General features: G+C 46.6%; 1 protein-coding gene across 1 annotated transcript; it reads left to right on the top strand.

Moving 5' to 3' along the window:
* The first annotated feature begins 19,122 nt into the window (after positions 1-19,122).
* Positions 19,123-23,246, top strand: PEX26 (peroxisomal biogenesis factor 26). The gene is made up of 5 exons (XM_026052144.1): positions 19,123-19,352; positions 19,600-19,740; positions 20,242-20,555; positions 22,320-22,463; positions 23,106-23,246. The coding sequence occupies exons 1-5, from the start codon at positions 19,123-19,125 to the stop codon at positions 23,207-23,209; spliced, it is 933 nt and encodes a 310-aa protein (XP_025907929.1). The 3' UTR covers positions 23,210-23,246.
* Positions 23,247-23,266: the final 20 nt, after the last annotated feature.

Raw genomic sequence — 23,266 nt, 5'->3', positions numbered from 1 at the left:
ACTGGCATTCGTTCAGCCAAGTGTGCTTCCCCAGGCTCGGGCAGGAATGACCTAACGGGTTAGATGCAGGAGATCTCCACGTGCAGAGTTCACAGTGGGGCTGGAAATGCTGCTACACACACAAGTGCTTAAACTCTACTGCTGAAAAGGGACATAACTGTCTAGTAGTATTTGAATGATGCAGGAACACAAAAGGGGGGAAAAAAAGAGGTATTTATGGTATCTTAAGGAGTTGTTAATGAAGATTAATGGGATAAAAATGAATGGAAGAACTTGAATGTGATTCTAGAAGCATCCTCTGAGATCAAAATGTTTTCAAGGGTGGTAAAACACTCCAAAAACGCAAAAGCTGCAATGCTTGTGTTACTCATAACAGACTGAACAAAGCAAAACAGTACACTTGTTCTTGTGACAGAAAGATGAAAGAATAATTCATTGCTGATTTCTGTTTTGCATCTGTCGTAGCCCAGCGCCTCACGCCAACACTCACCCAGGCCCTTCTTCTTTATACAATTGACCCCCTGGCGGGAGCGCGTGCCGCCCGCATGCGGGTCACCTCCCGCACGTGACTCCCGTCACGCAAACAGAGGCTCTGTGTGACCGTCCGTCTCCCTGCTGTGCCAGCGCTGAGCGGACCCGCTCGCTGTTTGCCTTCCCGGCGGGATCACAAACAGCGCCTTTCCAAAGTCCAGGCTGGGATGTCTTCCAGCCTCCAGAGAAAGAATGCAGCCCGTGTCCTTGCAACCCCAGAGCCATCCGTGCTCCCCGGACCTCCTGCCCACCTAAATCCAAGGCAGCAGCCCGGCCCCGTCGCTGCCTGACGGCCTCTTAGTGAGATTACAGCTACAGATGCCCCGGTGCTGCCGTCTGCCCACGGAACACAACAAGCACCAAATTCATATGGAGAAAAAGAAAACCCCTCAGCTCTCATGCAAACAGGCAGCAGCTTCATTAAGATTTCAGAACTATGCAGCACATGATCCCTTTGATTTATTTTCCTTTTTTTTTTTTTTGCAATGTACTCTTATTATTTACAAAGCGGTTTGTTCTTCTCACAGATCTCTAGATTTAGTTAATGTTCTGCTGCTGAAAATTTAAAGTTGATGCTGCTACTGCACTGTAGTACCGAAACATTTACAATATTTACTATTAGCTGTACTACATCAGTCTCACCCACGACTTTTTAACATTCGGCTGCTGTTTGCCTTTATGTTTACTCATGATATCTACGTGCTAGGCTGGAGTATGGTGGGTCTATGATAATGTAATCTTTTTTTTTTTTTTTAATATAATTTATCTGAGGCATTTGTTTGGTTTACTGAAAGCAATCTCTTGTAACTATCCTACACGTAGAAAATATTTCTTTTGCACATGTTCCAAGCAGCATTTGGGTTTTTTGCTGCTTTGATTCTTAATCTTAACAAAAGCAATAAGCTACTGTGCATAACACACACTGGAATCATGAATTAAAATATAAGCTGTTCTCTAGATAGTGCCCTGTCAGCTGGCTGGAGGGCAGTACCTGCTATCAATGCACGGAGGGACGGACAGCTCTGCCTGTGAACTACAGCCGCTGCTGTGCTGATTTCACCAAGAACCAGACCCAAAGCTGCCAGAGCCAGCGCTTGCTCCTGACACATCTGCAGCTCCTGCAGGACTCGGTGCTGAGACAAGAAAACGCAGCAGGGCCTTCTATTTAGGTGAGCTAACACAAAAGAAATTCCTCCTGCTCAAAACAGGAAAACGCAGAATTTCACAGTTGATAACAGACAATAAAAGACATTTTCAGCAGAAGGCACAAGAGGCCGCTGGGTCGGTACTCACAGAGCGAGGCTGTCAAAGGGACCTTCTGCTCCCACGGATCCACTGCTCCCCGCCAGGTGCTCCTACTTCACCCGCCTCTGCCAGGCGAGTGTCCAAGCGGGAGCGCTCCCGACGCTCCTCCGACTCGGATCCCACATCGGCTGCTCCTGGGAGAGCTCCCACACACCACCTGCCCCTTCTCCCTGCTCGCAGGATAAAGCCAAAGGGGAAGGGAAACGGGGTCTGGGCTGCCGGTCTCCCGAGCGCCGTTCTCAGGGCATCTCGCAGGCTTTCATGGAGGCGCCGCAGTGGTGGCGCTGGCTGCCGGATCCGTCACCGTTGTCATGGTAACAGGGCCGGGGTCCCTCGGGGCTCAGTGACAGCAGCAACAGTGGCACCAAAACCTGGAACTGCCTCCGCTCTGGGGGGTTCCTCCAGCCATTCCTTAAACGAAGGCTTCTCTTAAGGGAGTACATCCCCTGCCAACGCACACGCTTCGGTTGCTCCACGTAAGAAGCTCTGCAACACCCGTAAATCCTGCCTGGTGCTACAGCAAACCTGGCACAATCCCGAGACAGCCAGTCATTTCCTTTGGGAAACAGCCATGTGAAAACAGGGGAAAAAGAAAAGACCTTGTTTTGGTAAACATGCGAACACCAACGCAAACCAGCACGTGAAGAATGGTTGGGGCAGAGGGGTGTTATTTGGTCGCGTTGAGCGGGTGCACGAGCAGCTGAGACCGTCGTTGGGTGCTTCTCTGCCAGATGTTTCTCTGCCAGCCCGAGAAGGAGCAAGTGTGTCGGTCTGTGAGGACACGTCTGCAGCCACAGGGAAGCTGCCGGGCAGGCAGAGACCCTTCGTCCCTGTCCTCTGAACTCAAACATCTTGGCATCGTCCTCTCTGAGTCTTGACATGGCTCCTTTTTCTCACTCCTTGTATTTTTTATCGTGACACTGATGGAGATATTTAACTGGTAATGTCTGAAATCACCCTCCATGGCAGCACGGACCTACGGAGTCCATGGTCCCATTAGAGGAGAAGTCAGGAGTGCAGGAACAGCCATTACTTTGCTGGACAAGGAACAATCCAGGCTTGTTTTGGAAAGCGAATCCTTGGATAGTTAAATAATACTACTTGTTTACAAGACAGTCTATTTATCTCATCTTCTTAATAAAATGTTGCCAGTGGTTCTGTGCTGCTTTCCTTATTATTCTGTCGTAAGGCAAAGGGCTGCTTCTAAGGTAACAGATTTCCTCTCTCGGGATGCCAGGAACAAACACAGCTCGGGACGTACGTAGGTGGTAGAGGCAAAAACAAACACGGAGAAGGAAAACCTATGTTTGTTTTCTTAACTAACATTCGTATCCTCACTTTTTACTCAAATTATTTTAGCTTTGCTTTAACTCATCATAACTTGCTTGGAGAGGGACGTTTCCAGATGCCACAGCCTAAGTATTGGAGGTCCCATCACTGCAGGCACTTAAGCACCTTTTTGAACTGCTGTAATCTGAAGAAGCACAGAGTGGCCTAGCACATAACACCCTATTGGGTTAAAAAGACTTGAATCGGAGTCAAAAAATTGTGAGTGGGCTAAAATAATCTGAAACCTTGGAAGTAATAACAGTACTTCTTACTTGTCTTTGCTTCTACCTTCAGGACTCAGTTTTACAGCTTTTTCTCAACACTAGCAGGATTAGAATTTAATTTGGTTTAAGAAAGAAAAATACAATTCTCTTGTGTTTACATGGTTCTAAAGCACGGGACCTCGAGAACATCACCAAATACAGTGCTGTCCATGACAATGCTGCCAGACTTGGCAGCATCCAAGCATCCCTGCAAAGCAGATAGTTACTTAGGGCTGGTCCCAGCAAGTCTGGAGCCTCCGCATTAAAGATACTGGACTTCAGCAGCTTGCCCTTTGCAGAGCTACTTAGTGGCTTTTTCAAAAACAGTTATGAAGATATCCAGAGTGATGAGCTCTGCATGGCCACATAGATGTAAGCCACGTAGAGGTAAGATTACTAATAATATGAAGGCATGCTATAAAAATCTGTGTTATCACTGGCATTTTATGACTGCTTCAGTTATTCAAAAAGAGAATGGAACAGGATCAAAACCTGAGCTATATATTCAGTCTTATGCAGGAGAAATGCTGCTCAGTCCATATAATTAGATGTGTCTTTCAGACCTCCTCCCCTCCAGACACTTTTACGCGTGCCCGGGTGGAAGCAACTCGCTGCCTGTGGCTGGAAGCTGCCCGTGCACGAACGTGTTCACAGCAAAGCCGTTCCCCGTGGACAATCCTGGCGAGCAGTAACGCTGGGTTCACAGGGCAGGACTGCAGGGAAGGACCCTCGGGGAGAAGAGGTGGTTGGACTCGTCTTGCAGCTCTGAGGAGCCCTTTCCAGCTTCAGATTTATCTCCTCACTCAGAGCATTAGCGAGAGGCATTGAACGCAATCACGAGAGCCTCCTTGCGCTGTTATTCACAGAAGAGGGTATAAAAGTGACAGCAGCTAATGAGCACCCATTTCTCATCAGTCGCCTTATCCGGGTAATTTCACAAGCAGAGGCTTCGGAGGCTAACGGGCTGGAAACGACATTTGGGCTGCTGAATCCGGGCTGGCACAGAGACAACACATCCCTGTGCCTACACACGTGGGGCTCCACCAGGAACAAACGGGCAGCTACAACAAATGTATGTGCCCAGAAGGACACAGATTTCATGAGCTGGGAGGCTAAAGCCACTGCACATTCATTCTTCTCTGGGATTAAGAGGCAACCGGAGCACGAACATGAATGTTTCTTTGTTCATTAAATATCCAAACCACATTCCTGGGTGTGAAGTTCCCTCACAGAAAGGAATGCTTTGTCTGGAGTTCATGACTGCGGAAAGCAATAAAACTTTGGGGGGAAAAAAAAAAAAAAAGAAGAAATCCTCAAACTTCTTGGTGGACTAAGGTGGAAATATACCTTTATTTGAGGAGTGAGCTCAGAGCAGGGGCCCATGTGTCCAGAGCAGGAGGCTGGCTGAGGTGAAAGGTAGGAAGTGGGTGGAGATGTGTGTGTGGTCCAGGAGGCGGATGAAGGGCGGGAGGGAGGGAGCGCCTGTTTATGTGCAGGGAGGAAGGGAGTGGGTTGTTTGCAGCAGGAGAGCACGCACGGGAATCACAGCTGAGAACCTCCTCATCGGCCTTTCTGCTCCCCTTCCTTCCAGCCACCAAGGATTTGAGAAATGACATTTTCTCAACAATTTTTTTTCAACAAAGTATCCACCTACTCTCTTATCTTCAGCTCCTAATTAGATACTTCTGTCAAAAAAATGCAACATTTTGGTTGCATTGGTTCTTTTAACATTGAAGTTCTTTAGGCTCTTGTTAGCCCATAAACTTTTTATAAAAATATGTGTATTCCACCTTTCTCACTACAGCCCACAGATAGCCTTATCAGATAGGAAGTGTCTACTCTTACATTCTTTGTATGTTTAAAAGATGGAGCCACATTTGCTCAGTTTTTGCTTGAAAGTCTCTGGAGCATGGCTTATAGAAGCAAGTCGAACTGAATTCTCAAGAAACTAACATGTACCCTAAAATACATTCTTACTTGTGGTAAACAATTTAGATTTTTTTTTTCCCCAAAAAATGCTTCTATACCTTATTTTCACGGAGGTCCTTGCTCCTGCTTGTCTGTATTCCTATTAACCGCTATGGTCATGCCTGCTATGGATGGGTTTCTGGAAACCCCAGCACCTCAGCAATTCTGTAACTGCATTATAAATAATTCAATCAACTCTTCTTCCCCACATCTACTTCTCATTTATTAATGGACTTTCTCTCTAGGCGGTGTTTTCTCGTCTCTCATCACCATCCAATATAGGCGCTTGGGGGAAGAAGGTTATAATCAGTTTTGCAATCCCTCTGCCAAAGTGTCCACTGACTTCCAACAGAGATCATGGCCTTTAGGAGCTGGTCCTATTTCTGCAAACCAGGAACAGGCTGAAGTGACTGCACACATGTGGGTCATGGAGACTTAGTTGTGAGGGGGCCCATGGCGGTTTTAGGAGGAGCAGGAAAGTGTGAATCCGAATGCATGAGAAGAATAAGGTGGAGGAGACGAGTGGAAACAGAATAGGTGCAAGAAGGCCTTCTTGCATGCAAAAGAGCAGAGCAAAAGCAAAGATTTTGTATGCTTAAAGTCACGTTAAGCTTTGTGGGGTTTGGTCTTTTTGGAATATCGGAAGAGTGGATTTTCTCTCTCCCCTTGCTCCCCGTTTCTGTCACCAGACAGCTGTGCAAATATTCTAGCATGTGACTGTGGAAGCGCAACACACAAAACCTCCGTATTGTGCCAAGAGAAAAATGCAGGAAAACAAAAGGCCAGAGCCTTGGTTAGCTCCAGGTGCCAGGATCCTCTATCCCCTTGAGAACTAGACAGAGGAAAAAGGAGCAAGAGGAGAAGTCCGATAGCTTTCATTGCTTACACGGCCCGCCTCCCAGGTCACAGGGAAACACAGCCTTTCCTAGGCCTTTGGAAGGAGGACAGCAAAGGTATCACAGCAATTAGCACTCTGGCAAATCACTGCTTTCTCCAAGGCTGCTGGCTTTATCTGCAGCACCATTTGCCCGTATTGTACTAGCATGAAAAACAAAGTTCTCATGTTGCAGACAAATCAACCGCTTGACTTAAACAGTATCCCGTAAGTCCTCGTCTTTATTTGAATTTGGGAGATCCGCTACGTGTTTGATCTGCGGTTATCCTAGCCCTGCCTATCCTAGATGCTATTTGTCTTCCTCTGGCAGAGGGAGGGCTGCTTCAGAAGAGAAGGGACTCGGAGCAGCAGGCTCAAAACGCATCTCCGCTCCGGTTCTTGGAGGAGTTTGTGCTGCAAAAGTGTGGGCAGCAGGTGATAACAGAGACCTAAATATGGCACAGCCAGGAATCAGGTTGCACAGCAATTCTCTGCCAAAGACTCCTATATTATTGCAAGGGAATGAATTAATTCATTACATACATATATATATACACACACACATATACATACATATATATATACACACACTTATATATGCGTATACATACATATATTTGTATATATACATATATAAACACACATATATATTTCATTTGCAGTATTCTCAGTGTCTTTTTGGTTGGTAATTCAGTGAATCTTTTACATCAAAGGACAGATCAGCTTTGGCTCTCACTCCTATGTAAGGAGAAGTACAGGTCATTCTGCAAAAATACCCTGTTTTCCAGCTTGCACAGACATGTATAGCAATATAGCTATCTGGTGGGAAGTTAAAAAAGTAATTTTTTTTTCCCAAGCTGGTCATCAATCTACAGCCTGAAGCAGAGGGCAGATGATACTTCTCAATTTTTGGGGGGTCCCATATAAACGCAGATGCTATTTAAACAAACATGAAACCTTCGGGTATGTTCTGCATAATCTCATGTTCCTGAGAATTAAGCAGGTGGTTATTAAAACTGCACTAATAACACCCACATTACAAGCACCTTGAAACCCTACAGGAAGAAACTCTCCTTCCCATCAAGGACATCAAAATCATTTCATCACTTCAGGAAGCCTTCACACTCCCAAACTTCCTTGAACCATCTTCATTCCACTTCCCTTTAATTGCCTGAATTGTTAATTAAGGTTAATCAGCTAATGCCTTTCCTAGTGTTCGGAATGAGTAAAAAGCGCCGTATAAATTCATGGCATTAATGATTTATTAGGCTATTATTTACTTCACTGCTGCTGTTCCCCTGTGCTCTTGGTTTGTTCTGTTCCCCTCCCCAGGCAGTGCCCAGGGTGAGGCCCATGTTACTGTAGTTGTTATTTCTAGGCGAGCTGAGCCCCCGGGAACCCATCCCGCTATGGCTGCTGCAAGATTATAGCTTTTCTGGCACCCTCCTATGTGCTTTTATGGAGTCTAAGCACGCAATGAAGACCTTGTGTCCCATTATCCACTTAGCAGCGTTTTCGCCTTGCCACCAGGCTCAGATTTCAGCCTCGCTGCAGCTAAGAGCGCCAGGGGAGGGCACAGATGGAGACCTTCCTCGTGCAGGGCCACAGCAGCTCTCGACGGCGGCAGCGGCTCCTTCCGAGCGGAGATCTGCTCACAAACTAAATTCTGCAAGTATCTGCAGTCCTGTGATCCCTCCAGAAAACCTAATTGAGGTGCTGTGCTGTCAAAGGGGCCCAGTTCAGACTATAATGGCCTATATTTAAGTTACAGTTAGCATGGTCTTCAAGGACACAAAGAAGGATTGTCTAGGGCAGCAATTTTGCCCTAATAAGAAAAGTTTGGGGTCACCTTCCCTACAGCTCTTCCACAGTCATATTGTAAGACTCTGAACAGGCCTTTTACTATGAGATTTACATTCATTCATTTTGAGTATCCCAAGCTGTGGTTGTTTTGAGACGCCAGTGATGTGATTTTAAATGATGGAAGCACCTATCCCTCCAGCTGAAATCAGAATCCAGATTTCTCCAAATCCTCTGAGGTGAACTTACAAAAACTTGTTTTGCTTTTTTCTTTAACTGTCATCCATAAAAATTCTGCTTCATAATTGAGAGACAAGTCAAGTTCTTTCCTTCTTACTCATAAGGAACATTGAACAGGCCAAATTAGGATACCAGTGATGCCAAAAATATAATTCTTTGGAACTTGGTAAACAATTTTGTTGATACTGCTGAAAATGGAGTAGAATTGGTTTCTCTTAGGGCATTGGCTCTCCAGGGCTAACAGCAGCTCAGTTCTTTGGGGTGCTGAACTTGGCAGATCCCAGTGTCAACGCACACAGGGAAGGCAGAGCCATTGGATTTCAAGATCACCCTCTACCATTCCGGTTTCCTTTAACTCCTTCTAGGGTCTCAGAAGCAAAGGAGAGTCTCACCTTCAAAGGCACTGAAGCAGCAAAGGACAGTTTCAGAAACGGAGTTTCTGCAATGTTCCTTTCTTTTCCTTCCTTCCCTGCCCAACTCACTTAAACAAGAACAAGGCCCATTTCCGATCAGAAATATCCCGTGGGAGCACTGGAGGCAGAGCTGACCTGCCTCAGAAGGCAGGTCCCACTTCCACCACGGCTTGGTGTGGTGAGCATCACCTAAGGAACACTACGGTGAGAGAAGGAAGGCCACAGCTCACTACAGAAGTAAAAGAGGAGGTGAAAGCACCCTAATTATTCTCCCCTCACAATACTCCTTTCTTACAAATCTTCATGCTATGGGCATGTGTTTTGGTGGAAATGTGAATCCCTGATTTCTTCTAATCTTTCTTGGCCCTTATTGTGCCTGGAAGAACAACGTCAAGGCACCGGCTGCCAGTCAGGAGGGCCAGACAAAGTTATTGCTTGTAAGTCTTCCAGATGAGTCCCACAGTGATAACCAGGCGTACAACGCAGACACACTCCCCAGGGATGAGAAACGTTTGGATTTCCAGTGAATCAGTAACTGAAGAGCACAGTGCCTGAGAGCAAAACTGAGACAGAAAGCCAAAGGGAGACAAATAGGCAGTACAGGGAAGAAATACACAGGACATGAGCTCAAAACAAACTTAGTCTGAATCACCTTATAAGGTTTAACTCATTTGTGGCTAGCGTCTTTAAAGAGCTGAGCTGGTTAAAGCACTGTTTTACTTGGGCTCGGGCCTGTGTACACATGGAGGCTTTTTGCTTGAACTGACAGCTTGGGGAATCCAAACACTGGGGCTGAAGCCTCTGTAAGTGGGTGTGTGCATCCGCTTGCAGCATCAACAGCTCTGGGAGGCAGAAAATCAAAACTTAGGCCCTACGTAAGAAATGGATAAGCCTAACAAGATTTTAGTTTTAAAGAAAATACCCACTGTCAGAAGCATTGTGCTAAAAATGCAGGAAAAAAAATTACTAAAAGGAGTGAGGATAAATGGGAGCACTTGCTGAAGTTTGTCTGTCTGCTTGCATTGGTGCCTGCACTGGGCAAGGTGCACACGGTTGCTGCTGCGTCCTCTGCAGCTCTGCAGGGTTCTGCTTTACCTGAAGAGAACTGCAAAGGCAAATGTGCCATAACTGTCCCGACAGGTTTCTCTGATGGATGTAAACAGCAAATTGTAAGTTTGAACAAGTTGCAGCAAGAGGCTATATGGTGTGCTGATTAGGTGTCTGATATAGAAGGTATAGGAAATGCGGAAGAAATTACAAAGAAGGGAGAAAGTGTAAGTTTTCACTTTTTAAATTATTATTTATTATTTTCTTCATCAGATCAGTAAAGCAGCTGGTTATGGACCTTTCTTCTCTTTGGCTACCGTCACACTGAAAGTAGGGGGATTGGTGTCTGTGGCTCATTAACCCAGGCTGCTGCTGTTGCATGGAGATCAATGTATCATTTAATAGAAAGAGGCTTTTCAGCTCTGCAAGATTTTATCTGCTGATGGCTAACATGATATTTATAGACATATCCATCAGCCTAACAGCAGGAAACAATTCTCTAGGGGTCAAATTGGGTGGATTCCCCTTATTTAAGCCCCATTATGGATGCAGCTTTCTGTATAGGATTAACCACTTAACTCACTGAATCCTGGACATCATCATCTATTGTTCATGAGCACTGAGGATCTCTATGGCTTAGTTGGGGGATGTCTGACTTGTTTTGGTGTCAATTATCTTTTCAAAGAATAAGGTTCTTTGTTAACCTCTAACTTGCTGAGCAATGTGAAGGCAGCCGGCTAAGTGCATCACAGCCCTCTTTTAACCCTGTAATTTAGGCAGCACAAGGGACTTAGTCCCAAGATTATCCTACTTCTGGCCAATCTGAATCTTTAACTATCACATGAACAGCAAGAGCAGACTTCTGTGCAGTTTATGCAATAATGCTTTTAATGCTATCAGCACAACCTTTGGTAATGGTTTACGGAGCATGTTTCCTTGCTAAGACTATTTTGAGAGTCGGTTCCTTGGGGATTTAGCACACACTGATTCCATCTCCAGAAATTATCTGGATATCCTTCCAGTACTGAATTTCTTCTGGTGAACACACCTCTTGGCATGACACAGTCTTGCAAAGGCAGCTTAGAAAAGGTCCATTGTTGGGGCAGCTCGAGCGCACTGGGAATGTGAGTTAACTGCTGCCTAATTTGACACGAGGAAGACGGATGCCTGGTCCTGGCAGGGACAAGCGTTCTTGAATACAACTAACAAATTTGAGCTATTTAAGGTTCTGTTTCCAATTGCCAAAGATATCATCAGTCATGTCCATCCCTCCCTCCCTCTCCAGCTTAGCGTGACCTCCCAATCCCCTTCTCTCTCTGAACCTTCCCCAGCATTTGCAGTGACCTCCAGGACCCTCATGACTCAGTTTTCTATTCCCCCTGCAGTCTGACACACTGCAAGCACTGCGATGCCCTTCCTCTGCCTACGGGCCTCCACGTGCTCCCTCACAAACAATTTCCAGAGGAACACGAGCGCACGGTGCTCTCTATCCCCAAGTGCTGTAACAAAATCCCTGGCCTCTGAGAGAACCCAGCAAGCTCCCAACACTCCCAAAACTGTTCAGCATTTTTTGAAAGACTGTTCAGTTTATTGAGCCTCAGTTCATCACTTTGCTCTGGAGCTATTTACTTCTGCTAGTGTGCACAGCAAACAGCACTGCTGCTTTGCTTTTCACTAGTCTCTATTAGTTGCCAAGATCACAGAACAATTTACAAATACAACTAAAAATATAAAACTAATAAGTCCTCTAGCAGGCAGGGCAGACATTTACCTTATCTCAGTTATAAGAAAAGGAAACTTTAAGTTCAGAAAGAGGAAAGAAATTATGGGGAGCATTTTAAAATTTAGCTAAATCAATGCACTTGTACAAGTCTATTAATTAGTAGAATAGGGTTTTTTTTCTTTTTTAAATGACTCCCTTTCATATTTCCCTAAGCATTTTGGAAACACGTGTAGCAGCCAAAGAAGCCATTCGCCAGGGCTCTGAGGGCACTAATAGACCTATATTGCCCTGACCAACCTCACCCAGGGCCTTCAGGCTGCACCTTCTGCCTACTGGCCCCGGGCGCCCCATTTCAGCTCTGGCCTGGGCACCCAGGCCCGATTTGACGTGCAGCTCTGCACGTCTTCAGCCCTCTCTGTCTCACCGGTGGACCTTGGACCTGCGCCGTAGCCTTGTCTCCAAATGCTCCAGACTGGACTCCCTGGCTGGACCCTGACCCGGCTTCATCGCTTCACCTTGTATGGGGCTGTTGACAAAACCCGTTATCAGCGCCCTGCTCTGCCCACGCCGTTCAGACGCTCGGATCTCGCCCGTGGGTGAGGCTGCGTCCGGGCAGGGAGGGCCCTGCCCCTGCGCACGCTGCGCCGGCCGCGGCTCACACTGCATCCTGCCCGAGCGAGCTGCTCCGCAGCGTCCTGGCTCTGCATGCGGCCTCCTGGCCCCACACCACGGTGTCCTGGACCCACACACAGTGTCCTGGCCCTGCACAGTGGCATCCTGGCCCCACACCATGGTGTCCTGGCCCCACATGACGCCATCCTGGCCCTGCTCCGCGGCACCTGGCCCTTGCACCACAGCATCCTGGTTCCGCACCACGGTGTCCTGGCCCCACACATGGCGTCCTGGCCCCGCACCGCCGCGTCCTGGACCCACACCACAGCACCCTGAACCTGCAGCATGGCATCCTGGCCCCGCACTGCAACATCTGGGCCTGCACCACAGCATCCTAGCCCCACACGTGGCGTCCTGGCCCCACATGACGCCATCCTGGCCTCTGCACCACAGTGTCCTGGTTCTGCACCACAGCGTCCTGGCCCCGCACGTGGCGTCCTGGCCCCACACCACAGCATCCTGGCCCCACACCATGGCATCCTGGTTCCACACCACGGCCACGCTCTGCACAAGGCTGAGGAAAGGAGGGATGAGGTGAGTGCAGCCCCGGGCAAAGGGAGAAGTCACCGTGGGGCGGGCAGGCTAAAGATCTGCTAAAGGGTGACTTTAGGAGGGAAGAGGAAAGTGATAGCTTAAGGCTCATTTTGAAAACCAAAAACATTTAAAATACAGCTTGTATTACCTACAGTTCCAAAAGATATTAATTACAGCTTATTAGTTTTTTTTCGTAGCATTTCAAGCAAGTTCTTTCAGGTTGCCTATACTGAGTCATTTTTTTCTGGGAACGAGTATTTTTGGAGCTAGCCCTAAGTGAGAAATCATTTCAGATGTGCTAACACAAACTGAGTTTTCAGCTTCCTTTGTCAACAGGCAGCTGGAACAACAATGGACGTAGACAATCGGGACCTGCCTTTTCAGACAACCCTGGCCCAGACTTCTGTCAAAGCTGGAAACCCAAGGACGGGCAACAGCCGGATTTTTTTGTGGGCCGCCCTTCCCCCATTGCTGAGAAGTAAACAAGTACACTCCAGGCTACATAAACTAATTAGACACCTAATCCTATGTTTGTCTGCATCTAGGCTTGCCATGACACTTCGGAGAAAGACGAGAACAAGCAGCAAGTGAAAAAGGCACAAAGAGAAAAACACAGCTGATTTGCAAGAGGAATGGAAAGGAATGCATTGCTTTAGATATTAATTGTTAACAAACCATAATCATACCTCTCAAATCCAGCCAGGCTCCAAAATAGCAAATGGATCTTCACAACCAGGGGAGAAATCCTTCCCGAAAGAGGCGATGCTGCATTTTTACCACCCGCATTAAACAGCTCAGAGGCCGAGGAGGAAAACAACAAGGAGGAATGAATCCTTAATTGCTAAATGAAGTCCGGGCGCAAACGGAGCGCGCGGCGGGTCCTCACATGGAGCCGCTGGAGCACTGCTGTAACCCGGTGGAACGGCAGCCAGGGAGGCTGCCTCCGGTGATCCCTTCCCGCTGATCCTCTCCGGAGCGTCCGGCACCGTCACCTGGCAACGGCGCGGCGCTGCTGGCCCTTCCGCACGGCCTTTCCTTAAAACTTTTATGAGCGTCGCAAGACCAAGTCCAATAAGGGCCAGGAGGGGAGCCTGACAGGCGGACGGCTTTGCTGTTTTAATTCACGTAATGCTTTCTGTAATTCCCCATTCGAAATGCAGAACGTGAGGCATTTGGATGCCTGCAGCTGTAGTGGACGGAATATTGTGCTAAGCTTGCAATCAAAATGTGGGACAGACTTTTGTCAAACACTGTGACAAGAAGCACCGAAAAGCCATGATGTTTGGGTAAAAATAACATGATTTGAGAAAATACTTTCTTTTTCTCCTTCGCATTTGCCTTATTATAGCAGTACATTCACATTGCCAAACATTTTCCCCACTATGGGAGCAGTATGTTCACTTTTGAAAAAGAAGAAATACAGCGAGTATTAGGTGAAAATAGATTTCAGCAGGCGGGGCTTTAAGAAAATATATTAACAATTAGAAGGGGAAGTAACTGTGAATGAGTAGAGCAAAGAGATGCGGTGGAAGGCAAAGAGGATTTAATTGACTTGGGGTGATGACAGCCTTTAGTATTTTCTTCACATATAATAACCGGTTGCAGAAAAGCTGCTGCCTGAGGCCTTTAACCAAATTGGTCACCTCAAAGCTATGAAACGCCCCACCCAGCACTAATTATTACTATTATAATGGGTAACAATTAAATAAAAAGTAACAACGATTTTCTTTGAAAGATGGCTTTCTGTGTTTGGTGTTTTGGTATTTTGTTTGATACAGAGCAAAGGATATCACCTTTCTTTTCTAAAAATAGTTGCTATTACATTAGCAAAATTCCAGCTCTACAAAGCCATGGAATTACCTGTGTTTACAATTTTCTGGTTTCTAGTGTTTGCACATTACACGATGTGTCTTTAAAATAAAGGCTAAAACAGGGATTTGCTCAGACTTTAACATCACATGATACATCCCCACCTAGTTGGGCTGTGACTATGACTACCCTTTAATTATCTTTACTGTCTTCTCTGTACTATCCTTGTCTGTTGTTCATGAGAGTTTTTGTGCAGTCAGAGTTAAGAGGTGGCTGCTATAAAAAAACACTAACAGGGACATTAGCAGATGATGTCAAAATGCAGTGAGGCACCTCTTCCTACTATTTTAAAGACAATAACGTATTTTTCTGGTTCTAAGTAAAATAGGAAAGACTTCAGACATGGCCATCTGTTAGATCCCTAACCAGAATGCGTTTGCCTTCACACAAATAAGGGCTGTAACGAGAGCCTGCCAGAAGCCAGAGGGAACACTGAATTTGGGTTAATTGAAGGGAACTGGAGCCAGCTACCTTCATATTTAATAGGGATCTATTGCTCATGGGGAATACAAGCAAATTACAGGCTGCAGCATGTAAGAGTCTAGCTAGACCCAAACAAAAGCACATGGCAATGAAGAGGGCATGCTGCACGCTGAGACCTGCAGTCTCTGTGGACCTAATTGCTTTATTAAAAAATGAAGTTGCTTATAAGATATGATGTATTAGAAAACCCCACAGCTTTCCTGCAGACCGTACTTTGTTCAATTGTGCTTATAATGCCTTTTATATATTCAGATTTTCTGGAGTAATTTTGGTGGGGTGTAACTGGGTTTCTTTCTCTCCAAGTCAGACTACAGAGCCTTACTGTTTCTAGCTCAAAGTCTCCCTAATGCTGCTAATCTCATATTAACAGCCTACTGACACAGAAGAGACTGCAGAAAGGGCTCTCTGGCCCTGTAACCGCATGCTGGTCAGATCTGGATTAATACTTGAGGCGATTTACCTCAGGAGGCCCTGTTACAGGTGCCTGTCTCTCTTAACTCTCCTTGAACTGCTTCATAGGAGCAGGAGGAGGAGAATGTCTCTTCACAGCTGGTGAGGACATAAAGAAAGGTCCCTCTGCAACTCACTTCATTGGTTTTCCTACAGAAAATCAGGATGACAACAATGAAAAAAATACTCTAGATTTCAGATAAGAGGCAAGGAGCCAGGAGACATCAACATCCCACCCACAACACAAAGGTATTACAATGTTCCTTATTACTGCCTCTTCCTGGGAGTTCTTGGATTTACCTTTTCTCATTACTAGAAACTGCTATCCAGGAAGCAGAAGCACGGCCAGGCATGTTGATTTCCTTCAACTTATTTATAGCAGTGTAGCCCTCCTGTGTTGGGTCTAGGCAGGACAAGCGCAACTCTTCAGGTTTAAAAACAGACGATACTGTTTACATTTGAGGAAAGATGGAAAAATAGCATCATTCTCATCCTGCAACGAGCATCCACGTGACAGTTTAGTTCATCGGCCTGAACCGCTTCAGAATTCTCTCCAGAGCTGGACTGTATCTTTGCAGCCTTGCAGAGCTGCGCCATGCCTGCCCTCCTGCTCCACAACCCTACACAGGAGGAACAGTTTGTCAGGATGACAAATCAGGTTGACCAGCTGTGCTTGGTGTCACTGCGAGGCCACGTCTCAGACACGTGAGAGATGTTTGACTGCAGGGGCGAGCGAAGGCGGCCGGAGATCCCCTCAAAGTGCTAAGACTTTACAGACCAGAACTCGGCATTAGGTTGTCTCTGGCCTCCTCTAAGACATTTCTGCTTCACCTCAGAAGATTTTCATTCTGCTTGTTAATAAAATATTGCCAGTGAAATACATAATTGTCCCTAATCTGACCTTAAACAACTCTTTAACTGTGTTACTATTATTTGCAGGTTAGGCAACAGTAAGAGGCTTGGCGTTCGAGGCACCACACTGTCCCCTCTAGGAAACGCAGTGAAGTACAAAAACACTCTACCACGCTCAACGGAGAAATTAATTTTACCCACAGTTGTTATTACAAGACTACTTGCTCCATCTCAGCTTCTAAAACAGCCAGACTGCAGCTCATGCAGATCTTCTGTTCAGAACAGTTCCCACTCTCCCCAGTTTTTCTTTACCTCTAACATAACTGCATTACTGCTGCAGCTCACAAGCCCTTCTGTGGTTCTTTATTAAACAAAGAACACCAGCAAAAAACAGGATCTGACTCACTTTGCAGCACAGCTGCTCCTCCGCTTACTTCCCCACCTGAAACAACAATCCCCTTATTTCAGAAATCACCAGCATCATCACAGCAAACAACTCCAGCATCACTGCTACACCGTCCTTCCAGGGGACAGAATATTCTTGACTGCTCTCCCCAAAAAACATTGTTGAGCATCTTCACAGATTACCAGCTTACCTCATTTCATGCTGTCTCACTCCCGTTCCGATTCTCAGTGGCGAGTATTCAGTGACTGTTACCTCATTTCAAGCTGTCTCACCCCCGATTCTCAGTGGAGAGCATTCAGTGACTGTTAAGTGTTTTTCAAAATTGAATCCTTATCCATATTTGGGAATTTGTGCTGGGCACGAGCTGGTACAAGGCAAGCTCTTCCAACAGTGCACTTTGGGACTTGTAGTTCCCCAAAAGGAATGTTGTTTTCCAGACTGCAAGTACCAAGCAACAGTAACAGAAGTCTGCAATGTGTTTTTCCCCTAGTTTGCTCAGCTGCACAGCCCTTCCTTTTACAATGTTGTTCTTCTGTGGTTTTGGATTGCCCAAGCTGAATCTTTCTGGAATCTCTTCTGCAGTCGATAGCGCAACATACAAACTCTAACGTGCTGGCTTATAAAAGCCGTTATTAAAGCTGTTACAAGGAAGAGCAGGGTTTGATTCTGCCATCTATGAACAACAGTTTGTAAGGGAGTTATGAGATTTAATCGTATTCCCCATACTTTCTTCCATGCTCCCTACACTAAAATGGCATATAAGTTTTCTTTCTAAAACCTGTACTTGGCATTTTAACATATGCTTCGCTTTAGTACATTTGATTTTCCATTAAATAATTAGAGCAGCTGTCTGTTACAAAGCAGTATATTAAATACTCTCAAGTAGAGATTCATTTCTGAAGAAAATTTTCACAGGGTGAAATCATTATTTTGTAACCAAGACACCCTATTGTTTTGAAATATCAGTTAAATAAGAATGTGAAACGTTTTGCTTTACTGCATGCCTGCACTGAGGGTGCAGTGGGGGATCTTGTTCTTAAGTCCAAACTCCAGTTCATTTAAGAGTTTAACTTGCTCAAAATCCCGCACGCATGACTTTCAGGAAGGTGGTGACAGAAACAAGGATTTCTGGTCTCCATCAGGAGACCAAGGCCAGCGTTTGCCTGGAACAGCAAGCTGCTGGAAGAGATCTGCATCACAAGCAGCCATGCAATGAGGTGTACTGGGAGTGCTCTCCTTTAATACTCACTAAAAATAAGAAAAATAAGAAAATTTTCTCCAGCTGGCTCTTTGTAGAAAGGGAAAGCACGGCACCACAACTTTATTGCCTTATGTCAATGCATCTCTTTCATATCTTAAAGCCGCCTGTTTAGCAAGCCAAGATGCTTGGGGTTTGCCGTGGCACCTTGTGGCCAGGGATGGGAGAAACAGTGGGACCCTTGGCTCCGTTCTCCGAAGACCCTCCCTCTGCCAGTGTGTGTTTTTTCAGGATGCTCTGGAACAAACATTAAAGATTTCCTGCTACTATGGGGAAAAAAAAATAAGAAAATAAAATTAAAAAAAAATCAAAGCACTGCAAGTGCCACCTTGCTACAAGCAGGCCCCATTGCACAAACCCTCCCCAAGCTGCTTTATAACCATTCCCAGGAATTCCACTTGGCTTTTACTGCAAGGGCTTCACAAAATGTCAGGAAGCTTCAGGAAGGGCAGAAATCAAGCTGAAAAATTGAATATAGAGCTTTTTTAAAAAAAATATTATTTTATTTAGCCCCTCATTACAGCTACAGAGATCTTTATCTGCAGAACAGTGCCAGGGCTGCAGCCTAGAGGAAAGGAAAACGAGAAAAAAACAGTAAATGTTTATTTTCCTCAAATCGTATTATTATCATTAAAACTTCGCGGCTTCTTGCCAGGCTCTCCCGAGATGGGGAGGCCTCATCGGCAACCCCATAGCCCGCACAAAGATAAGCGCTTTCCCTGCCTGCCGCCTCTGCCGCGGCCGTTTGCGTTAGGCCCCTCCAATGCCGCTAAGCGGCGGCTCCGGGCAGGACACGGCTGCCGGGGGTGGGAAAGAGGGCGGCTCGCGGAGAAGCCCGCACTTAGGAGCAATGCCGCCTCTCGCACCGAGGACTACAGCTCCCGCGGCGCCGCGGGGCGGGAAATGGCGGCCGTGGGGGCGGGGAAGATGGCGGCCGTGGGGGCGGGGAAGATGGCGGCCGTGGGGGGCGGGAAGATGGCGGTTGGGGCGGCGCTTTCGCAGCTGTGGGGCTGCGGCGGCCGCGGCTTCTCGGCAGCGTTGCTGTAGCGAGGGGTGGCCCGCGCTGTAGGGCTGAGGGGGTAGCGGCAGCCTTGCCGCCGCTGCCATGAGGAGCGAGCTGGCGGCGGCGGAGCCGAGCGGGGCGGCGGAGCCCCTCGCGGGGCCGCTGGTGGCGGCGATGTCGGCCCCGGCGCGGGCGGCCTCGCTGCTGGAGGAGGCGACGGACCTGCTGGTGCTGCATCGCGACTTCGCCGCCGCCCTGGAGCGGTGCGAGGCGGGCTGCGGCAGCCTGGGCCCCGCCGGGGCCGAGGCCGAGGCAGGGGCCGAGGCCGGGAGGTACAGGGCGACCTGGGGCCGGGGCTGGTTAGGAACTCCTGGGGTTCCAGGCGGCTTTAGGAGCTGCCTGCCTTGTGTCTGTGTTTGTTTTCCCACACTTGTTTGTTTTGATGGCTGTTTTTTTTTTTCGGAGGGAGGGCTTAAGGACGTGTTTCCTGGGGTAGGAGCGCACCTCCCAAGGAAAGGTGCGAGGGGAAACCTGGCAGCGGGGAGCAAGCATTTAGAAAATGCCCATCTTCATTTCCAGCTCCGCTGAAGTGAAATGCTCCCTCTGCGTTGTGGGGATCCAGGCGCTGGCGGAGATGAACCGCTGGCGGGAGGTTCTGCCCTGGCTCCTGCAGTACTATGAGGCCCCGGAGCAGCTGCCTGCCAAGGTGCTGGAGCTCTGGTGAGTTTTGCGCTGCGGCTGCTCTGCCCGGAGCTTGCTGTGGTTGGGTTTAATAACAGGCCGTACTAGAACAGATGGGAGCGTCGCTTTGCATGCAGTAAACCAGGATGCAAGTGGAACTGGGGACAAGTATGTTCTTGGAAAAGGAAAAAAAAAATGGACAAGAAGATGAATTGGTTTTGGTTGTAGAGCGTTTTGTTCTCCAAATGCATGTTCACCTGGTAGCCACTGTGAGCCTGCTAAGAGGCTGCCCTCTGAAGCATGTGGACCTGTGCATGCCCATGCATGCCTGCAGGCCAGCAGATTGCCGCAGAGTGATAAGGAGCAAATGGAGGGACTCAGAGGGTAACATCAGTGGCTGCAACCACTGCCTGTCTTGGAAATCTCTTTTCCTTTGCCTAGGGTGTAGACACACACCTATATGTTTGTGAGTAATAACTGTCAGTCATGTCAGTTTTATAAGATGAAGTGTTTTTGATACTTACTTCTCTTGTGTTGCAGTATCCTGTTATATAGCAAAGTGAGAGAGCCGCAGGTCATGCTGGAGGTTGGCAGTAGCTGGCTGAGAGACATAACCAATAAGAGCCTCCCTGAGTACAGTTCATTGCTGGAGCTCTACCTGCTGCGTGTTTTGCTTCCCTTGGGCCAGTTTGAGGAGGCAGAAGAGCTTGTACGGGGCTGCGAAGCTTTGGACAGTGCACAACAGCTAGCACTTCTCAGGACCATCTGTGAAAGCCAATGTCAGTGGTCTCAACAGGAAGAGATGCACTCTGTGGCTGAAGAGCAGCAGGGCACCACAAGAGAAGCAGTTCTGGGTAGACTTTTCTTCCATTGTTTGTGATTTTCTTTTCTTTTTCTCCTCCCCTTCCATGTTTTTGACATATCTTTGACTGTATATCTTAAATATTATCAAAATGGTTCAGTTGAGATTTATATTACAATCTGTGTTATGTTATGTATGAACTGCCTGTTCCCTTCCTTATGATCTGTGATGCACCATCCCCAACCTGTGCCCAAGACCTTCAGTGAAAAAGCTTCAAGCACTCGGAACTCTCCAGTGCGTGCAGACAGCAAACTGTCACTGGTACATCAAGAAGGGAAATAAACTCCAAAAGTAACAGCTGTATTTTAGCCTAGTTGTTGATGACTGTTGCATTGGAAGTAGTCCACCCTGTGTGGGCACAGCATGAAAACAGTTTTCATGTTAGGCTGTACCTTGTATACCGTGTTCAGTTTTGAGCCCCTCAGTGCTGGAGTGTGCCCAAGGAAGGGCAGTGGAGATGGTGAAGGGGCTGGAGCACAGACCTCATGAGGAGCAGCTGAGGGAGCTGGGGTTATTTAGTCTGGAGAAGAGGACACTCGGGGAGACCTTATTGCTCTTTAGAATTACCTGAAAGGAGATTGTAGTGAGGCAGGAGTTGGTTTCTTTTCCAAAATTGCTACTGAAAGGACAAGGGTAGATGGCTGCAAGTTGCGCCAGAGGAGGTTCAGGTTAGACATGAGAGAGAATTTCTACACAGACAGAGAGGTGAAGCACTGGAACAGGCTGCCCGAGAAATGTTGGAGTCGCTTTCTCTGACGGTGTTCAGGAAATGTGTGGATGAGGCACTTATAGATATGGTTTAGGGGGCATAGTGATGACGGGTTCATGGTTGGGCTTGATGATCTTGAAGGTCTTTTCCAACCATAATGATTCTGTGAGTCTGTGTCTTGTTGCTGTGCAACACCAGATTCAGAACAGTGGAATTCCTTCCGTTGGAAGGAAATAGTGTATCCTCTTACCAGACATATCTCTTCTGTATCATCCCTTTTCTTTAAGTCTGTGCAGTGAGACCACAATTTGAACACGTTATGGAACACTTCCTTACCTAAGTTAGCTTTATCAAATCAAATACCTGGGTACTCTAAGTCCCATTGCATCTGTCTCTAACACAGCTGGAGTACTACCTAATTGGCAAGCAAGTAGGAACTGGCTACTACTAATAATGCCAGGATATACCAGCCATGAGGTAGTTGCAGAAGGATTGAATATGTCACTGAAGACAATGCTAGACTTGTGGATCCATGTGCTAAGAACTACAAAGGGCATTTAGTCTCTAGCAGTGTCAGATGATGAGAATTGTTTTCAAGCTTCTAAAACATTTGAGAATAAATGCGTAAAAGTAGAAACAGGCAACTAAAACTAACAGGTGCATCCTTTAAGAGTATGTGTAGCTGGATCTGTGTGCTTTTCGCTTCTTTTCCATGAACAGTTAAGCCCGTGTAGAGCAAGCCATGTATAGCATTGAAAGTACTACTTGTCCTCAAGAACTACATCAGTTGAAGTTATCTCCTAGCAGAGATATTTGCACTGCTATGGTATAAATTTGTATCATCTTAAAGTAGATACCTAAAAAGATGTAATGAGTTGAACCCTAAAATTGTATTATTTCTCTTTCTTCCTTATAAAAGAGACTAATGCAATCAAGCTAAGAGGTGTCTGCAGTTAGGTGAGGTGGATGGCAGCTCTGCTGATTATTCTGAGTCATTTTTTTCCCCACTCTGTTTGCTCTAACAGCCTTTTTGTTCTTGTGTTCTAGGTGCTCTGCCCCAAAAACTCTTGGCCATGTTGACATTGCTCCGCAGAGCACTGACGTCCATATCAAGCCACTTCTATTTAATTCCTTACAAAAAGATGCTCTTGGCTGTGTTCATGCTCTATCTGGTGGTGAGATTAGACCCAGGTACAGAATTCAGGTTTCTTATTTCTTTTTTAAATCCATTATGGGTAGTGAGAAGGAATTAACAGTTGTTTTTGATAGATATGGTCTTTGTGAATGTGTTTGGGATACATAAAAGAACTAGGTGTCTAGTAATTTGCTTTTTAAGCTTGTTTCTAGTTTTTCCATCAGGGCTCCATGCAGAAAGCTATAGCTCAGCAAAAACAGTTGTCCGTAAAGTTATCCCATCTTCAGCTTTTTCCAGCAAACAAGCAAACAGAATGTTAGAGACCAGCTGAGCTGTCCTAGAACCAGTTTCTACCTCAGTCAGCTTGAGCTGCTACAAGGTGAATATCTTCTGCAAGAGTCATTGCCTTCTCAGGCTGTATTGTCAGGAAAGCAGAGAGTTGCCCAGGGCACCAACATAATTCATGAGTTTGTTCTGCTTATGCTGGCCCCTCACTGGTAATGGCACAAATAATCTTTGTGAAAATACTGCAGAAAGCTTGCTAGGGATGGGAGCAGCAGCGGGGATGAAGGGCACAGTTCTTAACTGGAGGAAATAAAACATCTAGGCTTCCCTTAGCTCTAGCTGGGATCAGTTCTTTCTTTATATGTGTTGTGTACCTTAGCTTTCTCTCTTAAAATGTTTGTTTTGTTCTGCAGCTTCTCCCACATCACTGCCGTTTCTTTACAGACTGGTCCAGCTTTTCCGACAGGCTTGGGCAGCTGTATTTCCTCCAGTCCGCAGGCCTCCAGTTCAAGACTAAGTGGCTACCCCTGCAGAACTCTTTTTTTCCTTTTTTTTTTTTTTTTTTTTTTTTTAT

Source organism: Nothoprocta perdicaria, unplaced genomic scaffold (genome assembly GCF_003342845.1).
Source record: "Nothoprocta perdicaria isolate Ctin4 unplaced genomic scaffold, notPer1 scaffold_84, whole genome shotgun sequence".
Classification (NCBI taxonomy): domain Eukaryota; kingdom Metazoa; phylum Chordata; class Aves; order Tinamiformes; family Tinamidae; genus Nothoprocta; species Nothoprocta perdicaria.
Note: the sequence above shows the minus strand (reverse complement) of the source record. Positions and strands in the feature narration are given on the sequence as shown.